This window comes from Oenanthe melanoleuca, chromosome 4, assembly GCF_029582105.1.
Source record: "Oenanthe melanoleuca isolate GR-GAL-2019-014 chromosome 4, OMel1.0, whole genome shotgun sequence".
NCBI classification, from domain to species: domain Eukaryota; kingdom Metazoa; phylum Chordata; class Aves; order Passeriformes; family Muscicapidae; genus Oenanthe; species Oenanthe melanoleuca.
In genome coordinates, this window is record NC_079337.1 from 52,671,575 (window position 1) to 52,689,835 (window position 18,261).

General features: G+C 42.1%; 1 protein-coding gene across 1 annotated transcript in view; it reads left to right on the forward strand.

The window, feature by feature from the left end:
* The first annotated feature begins 512 nt into the window (after nucleotides 1-512).
* Nucleotides 513-18,261, forward strand: part of PPARGC1A (PPARG coactivator 1 alpha) — a 68,388-nt gene continuing 50,639 nt past the window's right edge. The window contains exons 1-2 of the mRNA XM_056490264.1: nucleotides 513-773; nucleotides 5,817-5,996. Coding sequence (XP_056346239.1) covers nucleotides 726-773; nucleotides 5,817-5,996 — 228 coding nt within the window. The 5' untranslated portion in view covers nucleotides 513-725. The remainder of the gene's footprint in view (nucleotides 774-5,816; nucleotides 5,997-18,261) is intronic.

The window sequence follows — 18,261 nt, forward strand, 5'->3', positions numbered from 1 at the left end:
GGGGGGGTGTGTGGAGGGGGCGGGGTTGCCGATACATTTACCATGGAAAACCCAACTTGAGTTGCAATTGCCCGTGAGAAACCATAACCTAACTAAAATACTTGGGGACATGCAAAACCCCCGAGTGCTATAAAATGCTGGGAGGAGGTGTAACTTTTGCCGAACTCTGGGATGGGCTCTCAAAGGGAAGGGCGGGGGAGCGGAGCGGGCGCGGGGAAGGCGCTCGGGCTGCTCGGAGCGCGCCGGCCGCGCCTCGGCTGCGAGCCACTTCACTTTTTCTTTATTATTAGCACAGCCTATTGTGTGCCGGGCTGTGGGGGGAAGACAAAGCAAGCAAGCTAAGAAATTAAAAGCGACGGGGAGGGCTGGAGCTGCGCTACGGCAGGAGCGGCGTTGCGGGGGTGTGGCGTGGAAATGCGCTTTGAATCGCAGCGTGTCGCCGCGGCCGCCGGGGTCCGAGCGGGCTCTGCCAAGATTTCCTTCACTTGAGGCTGGGTCTGCCCCTGGCTGACGTCACGGGCCGGAGCGGCGGCTCCCGAAGGCTGGATGAGTGACAGCCCAGCCTACTTTTTAATAGCTTTGTCATGTGACGGGGAACAGTAGTAAGACAGGTGCCTTCGGTTCACTCTCAGAGAGGGTCTCGTTGCCTGCATGAGTGTCCGCTGCCCGCCTGCCTGCCTCTGGACTGTAGTTTGCCAGCTTTCCTGCCGTCGCTCCGCAGCTGGATGGCGTGGGACATGTGCAACCAGGACTCTGTATGGAGTGATCTCGAGGTGAGCGTGCGGGCCGTGGGGCGCCGGGGGCCGTGGGCTCGGCAGGCACCGGCAGCACGGCCGAGGCAGCGCACTTTGCAAACAAGTCCCTATCTTATCTTGACTCCAGTAAGTTGGCTATTTTAAGGTTACTCTGCGATGCCTTGAGCAAATCAAAGCTGAGCTCCTGTCATCAGTATAGTATCTCCTGCAGTTGGAAACTATTTTCATGTGCCTCTGGCTCGCTTTCCCGTCATATGCAATATTTATGCTCTAAGATATTGATATGAATCGGTGTCTGAAGTGGCGTTTCCAGTGGCGTTTAGTGGCCTGGTTGGAAAAATGCCATGTTTGTTTAGAATAAGACTAATATTGCTTTAAAAAAAAAAAAAAAAAAAAGTTATAATTAACTCGTGGCTTTGTATTTTAATTCCTTGTTTCACTGTGCTCTGTCGAAGGTTTTTTCCTTGTTTATCAGCTGCAGAACACAAGCACGCAGGAATGAATACCCTGTTGTTTGGCTTTAGATGCTTTTAAAAGAGATTTCTGGAAGGAGACGTTTCCCTGCTACTTGTGGTATTGGAATGCTGACGCTGTAGCTAATGCCCCGTAGAGCAGGGTTCGCAGTCAATCTGAGTAGTCCAAGGAATGGTTAAATCCCGCTGTACAGCAGAGACAACAGGATGAACCATGAGAATAGAGTTTATGCAGGACTGTGTGAACTGCTGCTGCTGCCGCTGCTGCTGCTTGTGTAAAAATAGACGGCAATACATCAAATCCACAGCTTCTGCTGGCTACAATTCATAAAGGAAAAAATAAAAAAGGCAAGCGGCCCCGTGGTAATCCCTGGAGTATAATGTGAGGTTTGAGGATTTCTGCATGCTTGCATTCAGCAAAATGGAGCATTACCTGAAAGTTTGGGCAACTTGCGAAGCGAGGCAAACTTTCCTTGGACCCCATGGAGAGGAATCCTGAATACAGACCCGCTCAAAGGAACTAATCCTCTGGATTTGGGCTTGGAATAAGTGCTTAAAAGGCTTCCCTTGGGCAATGGGGGAGGGAAAAACAGGTTACAGGCAATGCTTTTTAAATAAGATGTTCATGCTGAAGAGAGCTACCCACCTAAACTGAACCACTTCCATGTTCTCCAGTAAATTTTTCCCGTCTGGCAGAGCATGTGTGTGGATTCTCAAGTAGTTTTGTCATGTTTTCAGTATTTGCAGCTTGCCATTGTATCCGCAGATTTCTGTTTGCATATTGTAATTGGTCTTATCTTGTTTTGATTTCTTGGTAAAGTGGAATAGATATGGATAATTCATATGTCCTGTAGCTATTATGAGTCAAGGCAGTAAGTGGATGACTTTCTGGCTCCAAAGTCCTAATTGTTTCTGAGTAGCTGGAGTATCCTGTGGGTTGTTGTCTGGCTTGTAGCATGGGTCTCAGCTGCCGTAGCTTCATTTTTCCATCATGTATTATTCTTAATGCTGCTAGGAACTGATTGAGGAACCAGCTTATATGGAAATACTGAAGATTTATTTTAATCACTAGAGTTCCTGCAGTAATTTCAAGCTAGTAACAGAATAGATAATTTATGTCAATGACTTTTTCATAGTGCAGAGAGAAAAAAAAAAGAAGCAAAAAAAGAGTTTGATCTTGATATTAATTGTGTGGTGGATGGATTAACTGTGGGTAGGATTTTGCCAATGTGCTTCTGCACTGCACTTCCTGTAGCAACACTAGCGTCTGCATGCTGCTTTGGCTCAGGGGATCACCTCTACTGAGCTAAAATAACGCAGGCAGCGAGTACTGGAGGCAGCTCTCATTTTTTGAATCATTAATATTTGCTGTCAATGTAAAATGTATTGTATTCTCGCTCACATAATGACAGGACAGCGTGTTGTTTAATAAAGGCCTGCATCACTGTAGCTGATCAGCGTCCCCAGTGCTTCACAGCTTAATGAAGGTGATGTACAGTAAGGTTGCAAAGATTGATGGAGGGAATCCACATGACACATTTTGTCAAGTCTCTCTTTCTATCCTGAGTTCATCCCCTTGGCACTTTGAAAAACTTGTTAAAATAAAACAAAGATTATATTTTCATTAATATAATTAATATGGCACAAGTCCAGTCTTCTTTTTTTTTTTTTTTTTCTTTCTTTTTTCTTTTTCTTTTTTTTTAATTTACCTTCAAAGGCACAAAAAAAGCCAAAAGGTTAATGGAGAATTATACTTAATTATAATGATTCATTACCATCAGAGCAGTTAAGCTAATTTACTGTTTGCGCCTGAACTAAGAGAAGAAAGGTCTGTTGGAGTGAAATAATGCACAGAAATTAGCCTTTTGTGTTTAGTGACTACTTTATCCTCCTTAATGTTACTGTAAAATTAGGACTATAGTTATGGAATAACTATCATATCAAATAGCAGTGGGAAGACAGTAAAATGTGTGCTAGCAATGCAGGTGCACCTGTTACAGATGTATAGGCAAACAGCAAATATCAGCGTGTCAGATGAGGACAGTTTTAGGACTTGGAGTGTTAAATCTGGCATCATCCAAAGGCCAAATATAAATTAATAACAGGAACACTTGCTGCTAATGTGTCTCAGATTAATGTGCTCTGTGTGCTCAGAAGCATAATGTCATATTCAGAAACATTGATTTTATTGTCATGTCAACATTGGCAAGGCATATATACTTCATTTCAGCAGTTAGATTTTTAAGTGACATTGCAGTCACTATAGGTAAATGAAAGCTGCAATAAGCAGGATTTTTTTTTAATACCATTGTTTATGTTGCTTCAAAGGCCCACTGTAGGAACTTAAAAATGCATATTACAAAAAGTAAACATGTTTAAGTAGGTGGTTCACAGGGTGAAGCTATTTTTATAAATGAAAGCAGTAACAGATCATCAGGATACTTTAGAAGTCCATGGCATCAGTTATAAGCTACTGACCTCCAGAACACAAACCTGAGAATGATGCTGAGAATCTACCTTTTCAGTCAAAAACTAGATTATCCTTTAATGAGATCAGAGATTTCGGCCAAGCATCAAAAAAGGTCATCTCTGTATTATAAGATTGCTGCCAGAAGGTTGTGTCTCGCACGGAGGAAGAGGAAATGCTAGGGTTTTTTTTTGTTGTTGTTGTCTTTCGCTCAAAATAATGGTAAAAAAATCAGATTTTAAAAAAAGTTGAGATTGCTTAGGTGCGATTTTGACTTCTTGTAGTTCTACAGCCCCCTAAATAATAGGAAGAAAAACAACTGCTATTTTGGAGCCCCGTTCTGCAGCCTCTTAGTCCCTTGCCCCTTGGCCTACTCTGTGATTATCTTGTAGTGTCCTGGTAGCCGTAGAAGTTGTCTGGTAAATTACAGCTCACGCCAGCTGCTTTGTCTTTGTGCCAGCAGACAAAGTCTTCGCTGAGGCTGCGCTGCCGCATCCAGCCCGTGCGCTGCAGGCACACCGCGGCTCCAGGCGCCCGAACCTCAGTGAGGTGCACCTGCAGCAGCCCTGGCTGCCCTGTTGGGAAAGGTCCTTGCGAGGGTGACATACCAGAACTGAGCAATTCACACACTGTCAGTGCCCTACAGACACCTGCCTTCAGAAAGTGACGCTTTCTCCAGTGACTTCAGTCCAAACAGAAGTTGGGAAATCACCCCAACCACCCGGTCAACTGACAGGAGTTGAGGAGGTCCTGCTGTTGGCCATACTTAACACAGTGCTAGAAATAGTCAGGGTAGATGCCCTTAGACCCAGTTGACCTTAGGTGGCTTTTAACCATTGAGTGCCTGGTGGCTCTGCGGTTCCACGAGTGCTTTGCAGCGTGCCCACATCGACGTGGATGCTGGGAGATGACTTACAAGGATACGTGGTACAGTGCACTAGGAATTGCTTAATTGAGCAGCGTTGACATATGGGACTCAGCTATTTGCCAAACTGTTACTATGTGTTTTCTATAATTAGGAAATGGTTTTGGTGGATACTCTAACATTTTAATTGCTGTGTTGAAGTGGATGTATGTTACTAATTTTTTCTTCCATAGTAGGTCAGTCAATACCCTATCTAGCTTCATACTGGCATATTAAAGGATACTTACTCCAGGTTTGTTTTTATTTATCCTCACTCTCTTCCTGAGTTGTGCAGACAAAAACATTTTGCACTGCTGAAGAGGATTCTTGCAGACTAGACTTTGTTTACTGCCTCAACCAAAATGTTTCACAGACCCTCTTTTAGGATTACTGAATCAGAGGCTGCTAGAAGAGGAAAATCTATTTGTTTCTCTGTGTACAGCTTCTCTCTGAGATGTTTAGGAAACTGGCTAGGATGATAGATGTGTTTCACCAAGCAGGTGAACAGGCTGTGTGAACTAACTGTGTCCATCACTGGGAGGAGAATATAGGGGTATTTCAAGCCATGCTTTGGTTGCCAGGACTCTTATGCAAAACTGGGTGGCTGTGGTTTGTGCATCAGTCAAAGAGCACTGCAGCATTGCTAACCCATGCTTTTTTATGCCCATGTGGTAGCCACCACCATGAGTGGCTGCAAGGATTACAGTAAGGCTCTGTAGAAGTGAAAGTGTGACTGTCTCCAGCTTGAGCTAGCCTCCAGGGCTGAAGGCTGTAACAGGCTGTGCCTCTTTAACCTGAATGTATCAGGAAATGCGTGACAGACCTTGCCCAGAGGTATTCATCTGTAACTTCTACCTGCGCTGGCTCACTCTGAAAAGAGAATAACGCCATGCTTTGGCCTCTGCTGTTGGATTTAAAGTTTGAATATGATCATTATTGAATGGTATAGGGAGAAGGAAGGTCATCATCCCTGGACAGAGATGTGATAAAGAAGGCAGCTTATGCCCTGCTGTTTTCTCTGCCCCTTTACATGCCTATGTAGAGCTAACAATGACTAAATACCATACGTTTCTTTTTTCAGAAAACAAAGTCATTCCTAGTGACCCTATGCCATATCTTAATTGAGGCTTAATTCTTACCACATGATGTTAGTTAATAGATTCCTGGTAATTAATGAAATTAATAACACACTATTTCTGTGTTACTGTATCCTGCAGTGTGCTGCTCTGGTTGGCGAAGACCAGCCTCTTTGCCCAGATCTCCCAGAACTTGACCTCTCTGAACTAGATGTGAACGACCTGGATGCAGACAGCTTTCTGGGGGGGCTCAAGTGGTACAGTGACCAGTCAGAGATCATCTCCAACCAGTACAGCAATGAACCCGCCAATATATTCGAGGTAAGGCAAGATGATGCAAGTGCATGTTGCAAAGTCCTTGCTTACTTTTTTTTTTTTCTGATTTTTTTTTTTTTTTTTAATTAGCCTGGTGGACAACTATTTATTTTTTTTTACTATTTTTCTGCCATTAAGAGACAAGAAAACTGCTGGTGTGTTATGGGTTCTGACTGGTTCCTTTAATCCTCATGATTAAACCGGACCAGCGATCTGAGGGGTGTGGGGGGGAAAGCCTTAAAAGGGTTTAAATGGAACTTCTGATTTTTGAGGGGAAGCAGCTAAAGAGTGCCTGGAGCACACTGCCCTGTGGTGTCACGATGAGGAGTTGCACTGTTGTCAGCTACAGAGCAAAACAGAAGTTGAAACCTGTTTGTTGTCTTCCACTTGAATTCCTCGGCAAGAAGCAGAGGGCTGCACAGCAGCTGGCTGATGAGTAGCTGGAACATTTCTAGTAAAGATTTTTACCACTCAGAGCCTTACTGTGCAAGTTACTTGCACACAAATTGAGATGTCTGCAATTTGTTTATGAATGGGGGAGAGGAAGGGTGAGTGTGGCAGAGAAGGCAGTGAGGGCTGTCAGTAGCTCTGGGACCAGCTCAGCGTTGTGATGTTTCATAGATCTCCTGGTGGAGAGCAATCTAAAAGTAAAATTCAAAGGGTGATAGCAGAGATTTAATTGTTTTCTTTCCAGTTGTGGATTGTGGTTAGGGTGTACGTGAGGATCAGGGTCTACAAGAGGAGGGTTACTGTCTCTTTGTCTTGGGTCTTTCTTTTGTTGTGTAATGCCTTCAACCTTGTGGTTTTGGGCAGCTGTGCCCCTCCTAAACTCTAACCTCCTTCCCTCCTTGTTGATAGGAGAGGCCATAGATCGTTCACTGACTGGGAAATTGGACAATAAATTGATTAGCTGGCAGGAAGACCTTGTACAAAAGCAAGCTATGGGTGCTGTTTCTCACACCAGGTACCACAGCTCCAGAAAGTACAGCTTAGCCTGCTGGTTCTGGAAAGCCCCAGATTATCGTGGTAGAATTTTAAAGGAAAAAATTAACTGAAATGGTAGAGTAAAATGAATGTTTCTCTAGGATGTATAAATGAAATATGAATAAAATTCTCCTTCTTTTGTATACAGCTCTAAACCCACAGTGAAGTCCATGATGCAGATTAATTGCTCTGGATTTAAACCAATGTAACTGATAGCAGAAACTGGTCTTCTCTGTTTAGTTTCTGTAATTTACATCCAAGTAACTTGGAATTAATTTTGCTTGAATCAAAATAGCCCTGCAGAGTCCTGTGCTTAGACCCACTTTTTTTCTTTAGTTGTATAATGTTCCACACTTTGTTTTACAAAGTTTCCAAATCCCGTCTGGTTCTTGAATTGCAGTTGTAGTGCCTCGGGCAGGGTAGGGCATGTTGGTGGCAGGGGGGCAGGGTCCACATTTGCAGCGACTCTGGTGGAGACTTGTTTTGCTTTTTTTTTTATGACTGAGGACACATTTTTTTCCACATTCATCAAAAGCCAAATGCAGAAGCATTTTCCTTTAGGAAAAATCAGCTGAAGATGCAGAGTTTCAAAGTGTAAGTTCCGGATAAGTAATACAATTATGTATTTACCAAATCTAAACATACAGATTATTCCAGTAAAGCCAGTGGAACCTGACCACCTCATTGCTTGTCCTGTGTATTTATTACTGGCCACAGCTGCTGAGTGTAAAGCTGTCTCAGATAGGTAGTGACCATTCCCCTGCACACCTTGTATAGGAAACATGCAAACAGCAGGACAATCAGAGGGGCTGGTAGTTAACCTACTGGGAGATGGGACAGGGGCAGCATCTCATGGACATGCTTGGTCTGTCTGAGAAACAGGGGCAGTGCAGCTGGGGCAATGAACCTACACAGCAAGTAATAGGTCAGAAATAATAATTTGGAAATGAAATGTGCTGCTTCTTTCCTGACACACAAGTTCTGTTGTTTTCTTTCCTCACACTCACTGACTTCAGCTGCAGGCTGCAGTGCTGTCTCATCACAGCTTGGCCCATACTTACCTGTAGGGACAAATTGTGCCCTAATGGTATTTTACAATACTGCAGTGCAAAATTAGGCTATTTTCAGCTTCTTGGAGTGTTGCATTTACATTTCTTGGTTGCTTGACCTAGGAAGATGGGAGAGAAAGAGTTACTTTCCCCTCCTGTGCATTATTCCTGTCCCCATTCTCCTCTGTGCAGCTGGGGATACTTTGCACTGTTTCTTGCCTCTGCTGCTCAGTAATGTGACGACTGGGGGTGCTCAAGATCAGAAGAAGAAGTCTTCTTACTCCAGAGACTATCTGACAAACTCTGTGAGGAACTATTTGTTTTAGCTGAGAGAATGGAAGTTTTGTGCAGTTTCTCATTTGGTAATCGCTAGGTTTTTCCATATTGATTCTCAATGGCTTTTTAAAAAATGAAACAACGTATTTTTATACCTTTTTTTTAAAAGGTTTTTTTCCTCTCTTTTGATTTTGGAAGTAGTATGTTTTATTTAACTTGAGCTTCCAGATGAGGCATTGTCATGCAAAAATAGAAATACAGCCTATTTAGGGTGGAAAGGAAGGAACCAGAATGACAAGCAAATGATGGGAAGTACACAAGCATCATTACTTGCACAAGCTGTACAGTGCTAATTGCCAAATCTAGCCTTGAATGAAACACACTTTCCTTTGAGGTATTAATGCAGTACATGTGGCATTATCTGCATGAGGGACAGTGTCCAAAACCCCTTTACAATGTTTCTGAGTATCTGTGGTGCACTTTTTTTTAAGAAAGGTTTGTATTTCATAAAGTGAATTTTCAGTCTTTCTGCAAATCATGTTCCTGAAAGCTCACTTGAGCTGAGCACCCACAAGCTTAGGCACTCCCAGTGGCACTGGTAGTCTCACAGACTAGAAATGATTCATAGTTATGGTAGCAACCAGGAGCCAACTGAGATAAAGGTCCAATTAGTCTAGATAGTATGTAAGTGTTAAGTATAAATCCCTGCTCTCATCCTCTTAGGTGTGATGAGATACTGGCCTTCACTCCAGGATTAAAACACACCAGTATTTTGCAGGCACAGCTAATTCATCCCTGCACATTCTGCTCACATGCCAGTGTAACCCATATGAGTTCTGAATCAAGCCTGTACTGCCCCAGCACAGAGGCTTCTTACTGATGTTTGTACTTAGATACATTATGAATTTGGTGATTTCTTTCTATTCAAAGCTTGGTCACTTCTGTTTTTCACCTAATTTTCTTTGCCTGGTGTTTGAAAAGATAAAATGAAGGAGTTCTTGCCCCTCAGGGCACTGTCTATTGACACAAGTTCATGCAAGTAAATAGTTAACAAGTCACCCAAGACCAGTTATTTAGATGGTTCGCTGCACCATTCACTTTTGTGATTTGTTTTTGTAGAGAACTAGACTTTTAAAAATTGTATTTGCAAAAAAATTAATTTGACTACTTTCAGAAAATCTAAATGGTTGCATTTTCATTCTCAAAGCCAATGCTATGTGAAATTGTGAACAAACATACTACTTGAGGTGTGATGAGTGAGAAGGCTTTTTGTTCATGAAAACTGTTGTCCCTTGAGCCTTCTTGAAATATACTGTACCATATAATGTAAGATTATTAATATTTTAAATTACTTATGGTCCATGCCTGGCGTTATGGAGAGGGAAGATAGCCACAGTGGGTGTTTCTCTTTGTTAGCATTTTTTGCAAAAATGGTAAGAGAAAATTCAGCCTGTAGAGAGGCAATAACCTGTTAAACTACAATGAACCTATGTAAAGTTATAAATATTGTACTTGGCAAAACATTTTTTTTAGCCTTTAAATAGACTTCAGAAAACCCACATTGCTTGCCCTTCTGCAGATTTAATCTATTTACATAATTCTGTGTTCCAAAGCAATGCTCACAATATTTGATGACTTTGTTTTTAATTGTTATATAGGTGTATCCCGGGTTACTTCTCAAGGCTATTCTGTGCCACATATTTGGAAAGCCTATAAAGATAACTATGTTTTATTGTAGACTGCCAAAAAAGGCTGTATTACAAGCAGTGAGAATGTGAGGAGAGAAAGAAATACACCATGAAATGCAGACTTTCTTTTCCCTGGCAGCAGGGGCACGCATGGAGAGGAATGATTTCTTATTTATTTGGAAGGGGTTGTATCAGGGAGATGATGAGTTTTGAGGGTAGCCTTAAACATCACCAGGGTAATTTGCATTGGTTCAGATTATAAAATCCCTCATGTTCTGTGGTGCTGCCAGTCTCTTTCACCATTGCAGGTTATTCATTCAAGGTTTGCAGCCAGATTGATTAATGAATTACCAGATCTTGCGTAAAATGACTTGGCCTGACTTTTAAACAACCAACAATGTTTTTTTTTGCCAGTCTTGTGACTGGTGTTAATGGGTTCCAGAGAACTGAGCCTATACAGACTTTCTGTAGTGGCCTTCCCTAGCATTTTTTCCACTTTTTAATTTTCTCCAAAACTAGTAGCCCAGGGCAGGCAGTTCAAGGAGATACAATCTCAGAAAAAAAAAAAAAAAAAAAAAGACATAGTAGTCAAATCCTTGATGGCTGATGCCCTTCAGTGCCAAATCAGCATGATTTATCATAGCCATCTATTCAGCACAACAGAGGCTGGAGGTGAGCTGCATGGTGTACCTCACACAATATGCATAACTAGAGCTCTGAACTTTGAAGGAAAGCCTCAGAGCTATTTGCAAAGTGCTGGTGCTTAGTGAATACTAAATTACATTTAGGAAATAGTCTACTGCTACCAGTTATACTTCATTTTTATTCTTGACACAGACACCTAAATCAGAGAACAGTAACATTTCAGAGATTATGGTAGCAGTTTGGGTATGTTCCAACACTATAATAGGATCAGAATTTTAAGGCCTTTTTTATTATTACCAATAGTCACTTAGTTTCTACTGCAGCGTACTTTGTAGGGAATTACAGCTTTTACTAAAAAGATTAAAATGCTATTATGCAAATGATTGCAGTATGTTATTATGTTTACAAATTAACATCCATGGCTCAACACACAAATTAACTAACTATTCCATCTATATTATTAAGGATTTAATAAAGTAACTGTTGATAAAAATGAGGAGCTTGGAACAGTTAATAGGAGCTGATTGTGATTTAACATAGAACTTAAACATTGTGTTTAATGTTCTAGATGGCATAATGGCAGAATAAAGCTTATCAAAGTGCTTGAAAGGACTGTGATTGTGTGCACCACATAGCAGAGCCTGTCTGAGCCCTGGAGGGCATGAGCAGAATAGCTCTGGGCAGCAAACTGGTGAATGTGGAACCAACACAGGACCAAGCCATAACAACATGTACTCTGATAAGTAGGCTTTTTTGAAATTCAGGTTCATGCAGATTGAATGTTTTACATTATAAGCACATGTATTTATTACATGCATCCTGTAATGAACTGCTTCTATGGCAAATTGGATTTCATTGCAGAGAGTATCACTGTATGGTAAAAAAGGGGAGGGCTGAGTTCAGTCTGAGATGACTTTACAAACATTCCTGCAAGTTGTTATTCCTAACAGTTCATAAGAGATCATAAAAGCAAACAGATAAGAGCTACTGAGGTCCTAGAGAAATGAATGTACAATATGTGGTTATGGGATAGATTTAGCAGTGAAACAGGCAACGTCACAGGTTTAATACAACAATAAGCATAAAACGCAAAAGATGCAGATTTGGGATAGGGCACTTTATAAGAGTGATAAAAAATAACAATGTATCATAAAGCCTACTTGTGAAACTAGGAGAAGACCCTCATTTCCAGGGAAAGAAAATAGCAGACAAAAGTGCTGGACTTTTTATATTCCTAATGGAGCGAAGTCACATTTCTTTTGTGTTTGAATGCATTACCTTTACCAGTGTCTGTGGCCTGGCTCAGGGCTCTACATCTGCTGAATGGGAGACCAGCACAGTAGCATCCTGTCCATGTGGGATGATGTATGTAAACGATAATCTGAGATTAGCTGTGCTGACATTTAAAAAGGCCCAAGCAGTAAGTGGAATTTATTTTACTCAAACCAGCTGCTATGTAATTGGAAAGAGTTTATGCAAATGCCCTGTATCTAGTGTTACCAAGGTGTGCTGCTGCTCCTTTTTTTCTTTCCCACTTGGACGAACTACAATGCTTTAATGCAAGAACCACCTGGCGTGTTGGTTGAAACCTTCAGGCAGGAAAGAAGTCCCAAATGAGCAAGAAACCAATTGCTTTGAGAGTTTATTATTTGGTGTATGTGGCCACCAAGACTGTTCCCAGGTGTGCAATCAGAAAATGGGACTGATCCACTTGACAGTGCCACCTGAGCAGCCATGGCTTGAGATGCTCACTGTGCTGCTGCTCTGCAGAGCACCTGGCCTTTGTCTGAGAGGGAAGACTAGCACTCCCCAGAACAGTGGTGAGCTAATTAGGCCATTGGATGATGTCCTGGCCTGTGTTAAAACCAGCTCTGTGTTTCACTGTGTTCCCACTGGCTACACAGCTAAATACGAACTGGTGTCAGCTGCCATACAAACAAAAATGTTACAGCCTCCTTTCACAGGGGTCATCTTAAATCCACTTTGGTCACAGTCACACTCCACATCTGTTTTAGTGAGATGCAGCTTCTTAAGGTGGCGTTTGGGCTTCATAAGCACACAAACAACTGAGCTATAAATTGCTACTGCTGGAGTTATTTTGAATAAGTGTATACTGTTTCATATTTATAATGGTGAGGCTTCATAATATTCACAGTGAATATATAACACAGATCAGTTCAACAAGCATGAAATTGTATGTTGTCAACTTGTCACATAAATAGAGCCATATTCTAGCTTACGATAATGTTGAACTAAATATTTTCTCCCTGGAACTGCAGAGAGGGTTACAAAAATGTGGGACAGTAGCTCTGTCTTTTGTTAGAAAGGCAATCCCAGACTCATTGCTAGTGGGAAGTAAATATTTCTGATAAGATTCTTCTGATTTTTTGATTCGCCATTGGCTTACCAACAGCGACAGAAAGTTTGACTTTCTCAGAAAAATGCTAATTGGTTAAATTAAATTTATTTCTGTTAATGGATTTGTTTCTAGTGTAACCTCTTTTCTTTTTTTTTCATTGTTGCTATTTTTGCTCAATGCATCATTGCTAATTGCTACTAAACGGTCCATCTTAACCCTGGCATGCTCTTTCCCTGCTGCCCCATCCCACTTAACATTAACTGTCCCATGCCATTACAGAAGGATAAAATTATCACAAGTCTTCATTTAGGAATTCTTTTTTCTTAGTGCCACTAACCTATTGTGCATGTGTAGGTCAGGTAGAGAAAATTGCACAGAGCATATTTGTGGTAGGGAGAAAGTTTTGGTATTGCATCATGATGAACTGTTTTTTTTCCCCATGAAGAGAGAAAAATACAAAGAAGAGTTTTTATGTCTCAGTGAAAACTTACCTACTTGTAGTTTTTGTTGTACTGCTGGGTAATCCTCAGATACACTGGAAATTTGCAACCTTTCTGGAGGAGTGCCCCCTGCCAGCTTTACAGATCTCTTTTTCTCCAGTGTCTAATTTTTATTTTGGTAGCTTTGTGCAGGTGCATTCAGGATCCTGATGCGAGTGATGGCTGCAGCCCTGGCAGGCGTGGAGCTCTGACTGTGTGTGCAGGCACACTCAGCCGTGGAGGCTGGGTCAGGTCTCGGTGGAAATCATCCCCTTTGCAACGCATAGCTGCTTGCTTTGGCTGAATTTTCTGTTCTGCCACAACAGAGCAACAGTCTTGCTTCATAATGATTGAGAAATTAATTAGCACTTTGTGGCAGTGATGAGTCTGAAGGACCATGATTGGAGTTTGCTTTTTACCACATGCAGTAATCACTGGGTTTTGTTTATGAAAGCACAAACCCAAAACCTATTGAGATTTTGGTGTTGTCATGAAGCGTGAGCTGTGTGATGCACTAGAATAATACTTCCATTTCCTCACACACATCTGTGCTTTTGTGCTTTACTGTGAGTAACACAATGGGGTGCTGGTCCATAATGGGTACTTCTAATCACTAAGATGGTAATCAGAAGAACAGAGTATTTTCTGTGAGGAGCCACGGTGGCAGCCTCAGGCAAGTGTTGTTGCCTTGTTGATTTATGACAGGTTTGAGTTGCCTGAGCTGCTCCCAGCCATCCAGTTTATCACATGAAGTTTAGGAGGATCGTTCCTTCCAAGCATATTACAGGGCTGGAGGTGTCAAATGGGCAGAGAGAACTTTTACTTCTGGCTGCTGCCATAGCTGCTCCTTGAAGGCTCAGTGGTATTAAATCTTTATCAGGATTTGGAGGGGGCCACCATCACACAGTGTGAGGGACTGCAGATCTCTCCTGCAGGAGATACGCTTGAATAAAAATAGAGAAATTGGGTAAAAAATTTTCTTGCCTCTTGTCAAGGAGGGGGTGATAATGGTTATCTGGAGGATTGGTGTGGTCAGAAGAACTTCTGCATAAGCTGCTAAAAGAAGCAAGGGGAGTTTTCTCCTGGAATGGTAGTTTCTCCTGGAGGACAAAAAATTCTTTCTGGAAGTACTCCAAAATCTTTGCAAAAAATCCAGTTTTTTTTCTCCCATGTTGCTGTATAAGCAGTGACATAATGACTCAGGAAGTGCATCAGAGACCTTAGGTAATAAATATGATGGAAGTGAGACATCTCTCTGGAATTTTTACTTTGGTGAGAATGCTGCAGGCTTGCATATTTCCACAGAGCAATCAGTGACCAGAAGAGAAAAGCAGGTATTACTTCTAGTATTGGGGTTTGGTGGTTTTTTTTGTTTTTTCTTTGCTTGTATGTATGTATCACTTGGCTAGGTAGATCTAGCAGTAATGTTCTGCACTCTGCCAGACCCTGTGTGTTGTGACTGAGTGAACAGGATCTTTGGTCTGTGGGTATCCACTTTAAGAGGGCTTCTGGGTGAGGTGTGGGCAGCCAGGTAGTGCAGGTGACAGTGTGGGTGCTAAAGGATGAAGAATGAACTTGGAGCAGGGCAGAGCTTTGCAGAACCATAGAGTGGTTGAAGTGGGATCTCAAGAGACCATTTGGCCCAATCCAGCCTGTTCAGGAAGGACTACATGGAACAAGAAGTTGAGGAAATATTTGTCTTCCTCTGCTGCTGCTTCTTCCCTCCTTGAAATTACTTTATTAGTACTGGTAATGAGTTTCTGATCCCATTTTGAAAATCTTAGCCCATAGTCCTAAGCAGCTATGGAATTTATTTGAGACATGCCTGTATTTAGCTAGAAGCCTATTATTGCCAAATCATAGTTTTCAGAGGAAGATGATGGCATTCAGGGGGTTGCAGTCTGGCCTTAGTTTTCATGACAAATTTTCATACAAGGAAACCTACTTCTTGGGCTAATCCCAGCTTCCACAGGTACCAAGCTTGTCCATTTTCACAGGCTTACAGTTGGACTAGTGAAATTGTAAAGTTGTCCCGTTGAAATGGATGCACATGCAGTTATTTTCATAAGCAAACCATAAGTGCATGCTTCCTGACCTCTGGTTGGATGTGCTCTGTTAGGCATTTGACCCTCCAGGCATACACAAAGGAGCAATAGGCTGGTTTTTTTTCTGAGGAAAACATATGCATTTTTGAAATTCTTTTTCTGGTTTTGTGTTTGCTTTTCTGTTTTTTTTCTCACCAGGACTGGTGTGGATTTTCTTGGCTGTGTTGCCTGTCCTTAAAAGCCCCACAATCACTCTTCACATAAGTATGAAGACATCAGGCAAAACATTGGTAATTGTCATGTCAATTGCATCTGAGAAAAAGCAAAAAAAAAAAAACAACTTGTGGATTTTTTTCCTTAACACTGCAGAAACATTAATCCATTTCCAGAGAAAGGTGTCAAAGTGCTTCTGCTTGTGTGTGATGGGAGTATTGCCACATCTTGTCATTTTCTTTGCTGTTGATCCCACTTTCCTATAGGAAGGGTCAGGTCAAATGCTTCTCTGAAGACCAAGTCTCCCATTTGCAGCAGGAAATCTCTCGGGTGGAGAGGATAATGTTACAAAACAGAGCCTAACATTACAAAACAGCTCTGCTGCCTCTGGCACAGTCTGGAGCATCACAGACCAATAACTCCTATCATGTCACTCTTGCAGCACCTTATTATCTATGTTTTTCTGTAAATCCGATCTGAGACTGTCATTACCAGTTTCAGGTAGGTGAACACCATCTGGGTGAAATAACCATGTACCAGTGATGGGCTGGAGGGGGCTCTTGTTAGTTAATCATCCCTACCTTCCCTTTGATGAGTTAATTTGTCTGTTGAGCCATGGAGGAGCCCCCAAGAGCTCCCAGGAGCCTCTTGTTAAAATTCTGCCGACAAATGGGAAGATAGGGATGAGTTCACTCTTTTTGCTGGAGCCTTTGCTATCTATGATATTGCTAAATCATCCATAATGCATAACTTTCTATGCAATCTTTTTGTTACACTTCTGGAGGCATATTACTTCTTTGTGCATTTACTTTTTGAACATTGTCACTGGATACCTAGCCCTCCTGAAAATCTCATCCCATGAATTAAGGTTGATTTCAGTACTTACATGTGGCCTTTTAGTAGCTGGCATGCAAAGATCCTTGGCTGTGATGCTGGGCCATATTTGGGTATTTTTTTTCCCCTTCAGTTACTAAACACTGTCTTTATTTACTTATTTTGGGATAATGCCTAAAAACCCTGTAGTAGGGGGAGAGTCTGTATATACTAGTTACCAGCCCTTCCCAGTTTTATGGTGTGCACTTTGAAGTCCTTCAGAGGCCCGTGAGCACTGCTCTTTAACCAGACTCCTCTTCCTCCCAGGCAGCTGCAGGCAGTTACAGCCTGCTGAGCTTGCCCAGCCCAGGAAACAGCACAGGTCAGAGCTGCAGCTGTGTCAGTGTGATGTGGGACTACCAAACCCAAGGAGAAGCTGCCTTAAGTAGTATATCCCAACACAGAGACTTATTTAGCTCCAAACCTGAGATGAAGTAGAAAATTAAATTTTAAAAACTTTAAAAACTCAATTGGACGAAAACCCACAGAATACCAGGAAGCTGAGAAATGCTTTCACTTGCAAGATGCTCTGGTCCCTTTGTAACTGGTCAGAGAGGGTATGTTAGCTCTGATGCAGGGCTCTTCAGCCAGATCAGGGTGAGCTTTTGCAAGGCCATGCATATGCCTCTGCATAGTGCTGATGGCTGCTGTGGGGGGATTTATTAGCATTCACTCAATACTGATGTTCTTCCTAGGCTCTCTTCTGAGAGAAGGCAAACCTCACTCTCAGAGGAACACAGGGACACAAAGAGATGGAGGGATGCTAGAGTAGATCTGGGAGAGTGAGTTGGGATGCTCCTGGGCTATGAGCTCTGGCTAAACATGACTGTAATGTACCAAAGAGGTTCCTGCAGTTAGTTAGCATCTCTGTATTCTATTTTCAGAACTGTGCTGGGAAGGATTATTCAGCTATGTCCTGTACAGACACAAATGATTTCCAGGAATCTGCACTCCACTGCAATTGGAATCATGTCAGGGTCTCCACACTGGTCAGTTCTAGTCCAGTATGGTCAGAGCTAATAGACACAGAGGGGTAATTCTCTGCTGGACCATCAGCAGCACTTTACAGAAGTCCTGGCATGTCAGCTCTGTGGACATTACCCAGATGTACTTGAGCTGCCGCTCTGTGGACTCCATCTGGACCCAAGGGGGCTTATTATGGGCAGCCCCATGATGTCCAGAGATTTTCTCTTTCAGGATCTCTCACAAGATTAGACTTGTGAAACTTAGATTTTTAAACCCAAAGCTAAAGAAGAGACATGCCCCTAAACTTAAACCTGTAATAGTTTCTATTTCCTAAACCATTTATTTGAAAATGATGGATGCATGTTCTTGAAGATATACATATCAGAAAATTACTAATAAATTGCTTTTGTGGGTATTGGTCTTTCCAGCTTGAAACATGCAGGAAAGCTGCCTTCTCAGGGTGCTACTCCAGGCTGCACTATGCACAGAGCAGGAACTTCAAACTGGACCCTTCCACTTGATCTCTCATTATTCTCTCCTGCATGATCACTCCAGCTACCCTCCATCACTGTTTCCCACAGTTTCTGTCAGCTTGGATTTTTCCTTAAACCAAATTCACAGAGATAACAAAAATCCACTCCTGTGTCTTGTCCTTCCCTACACCTGCTACTGGGAGTGCAGAGGCAGATACCAG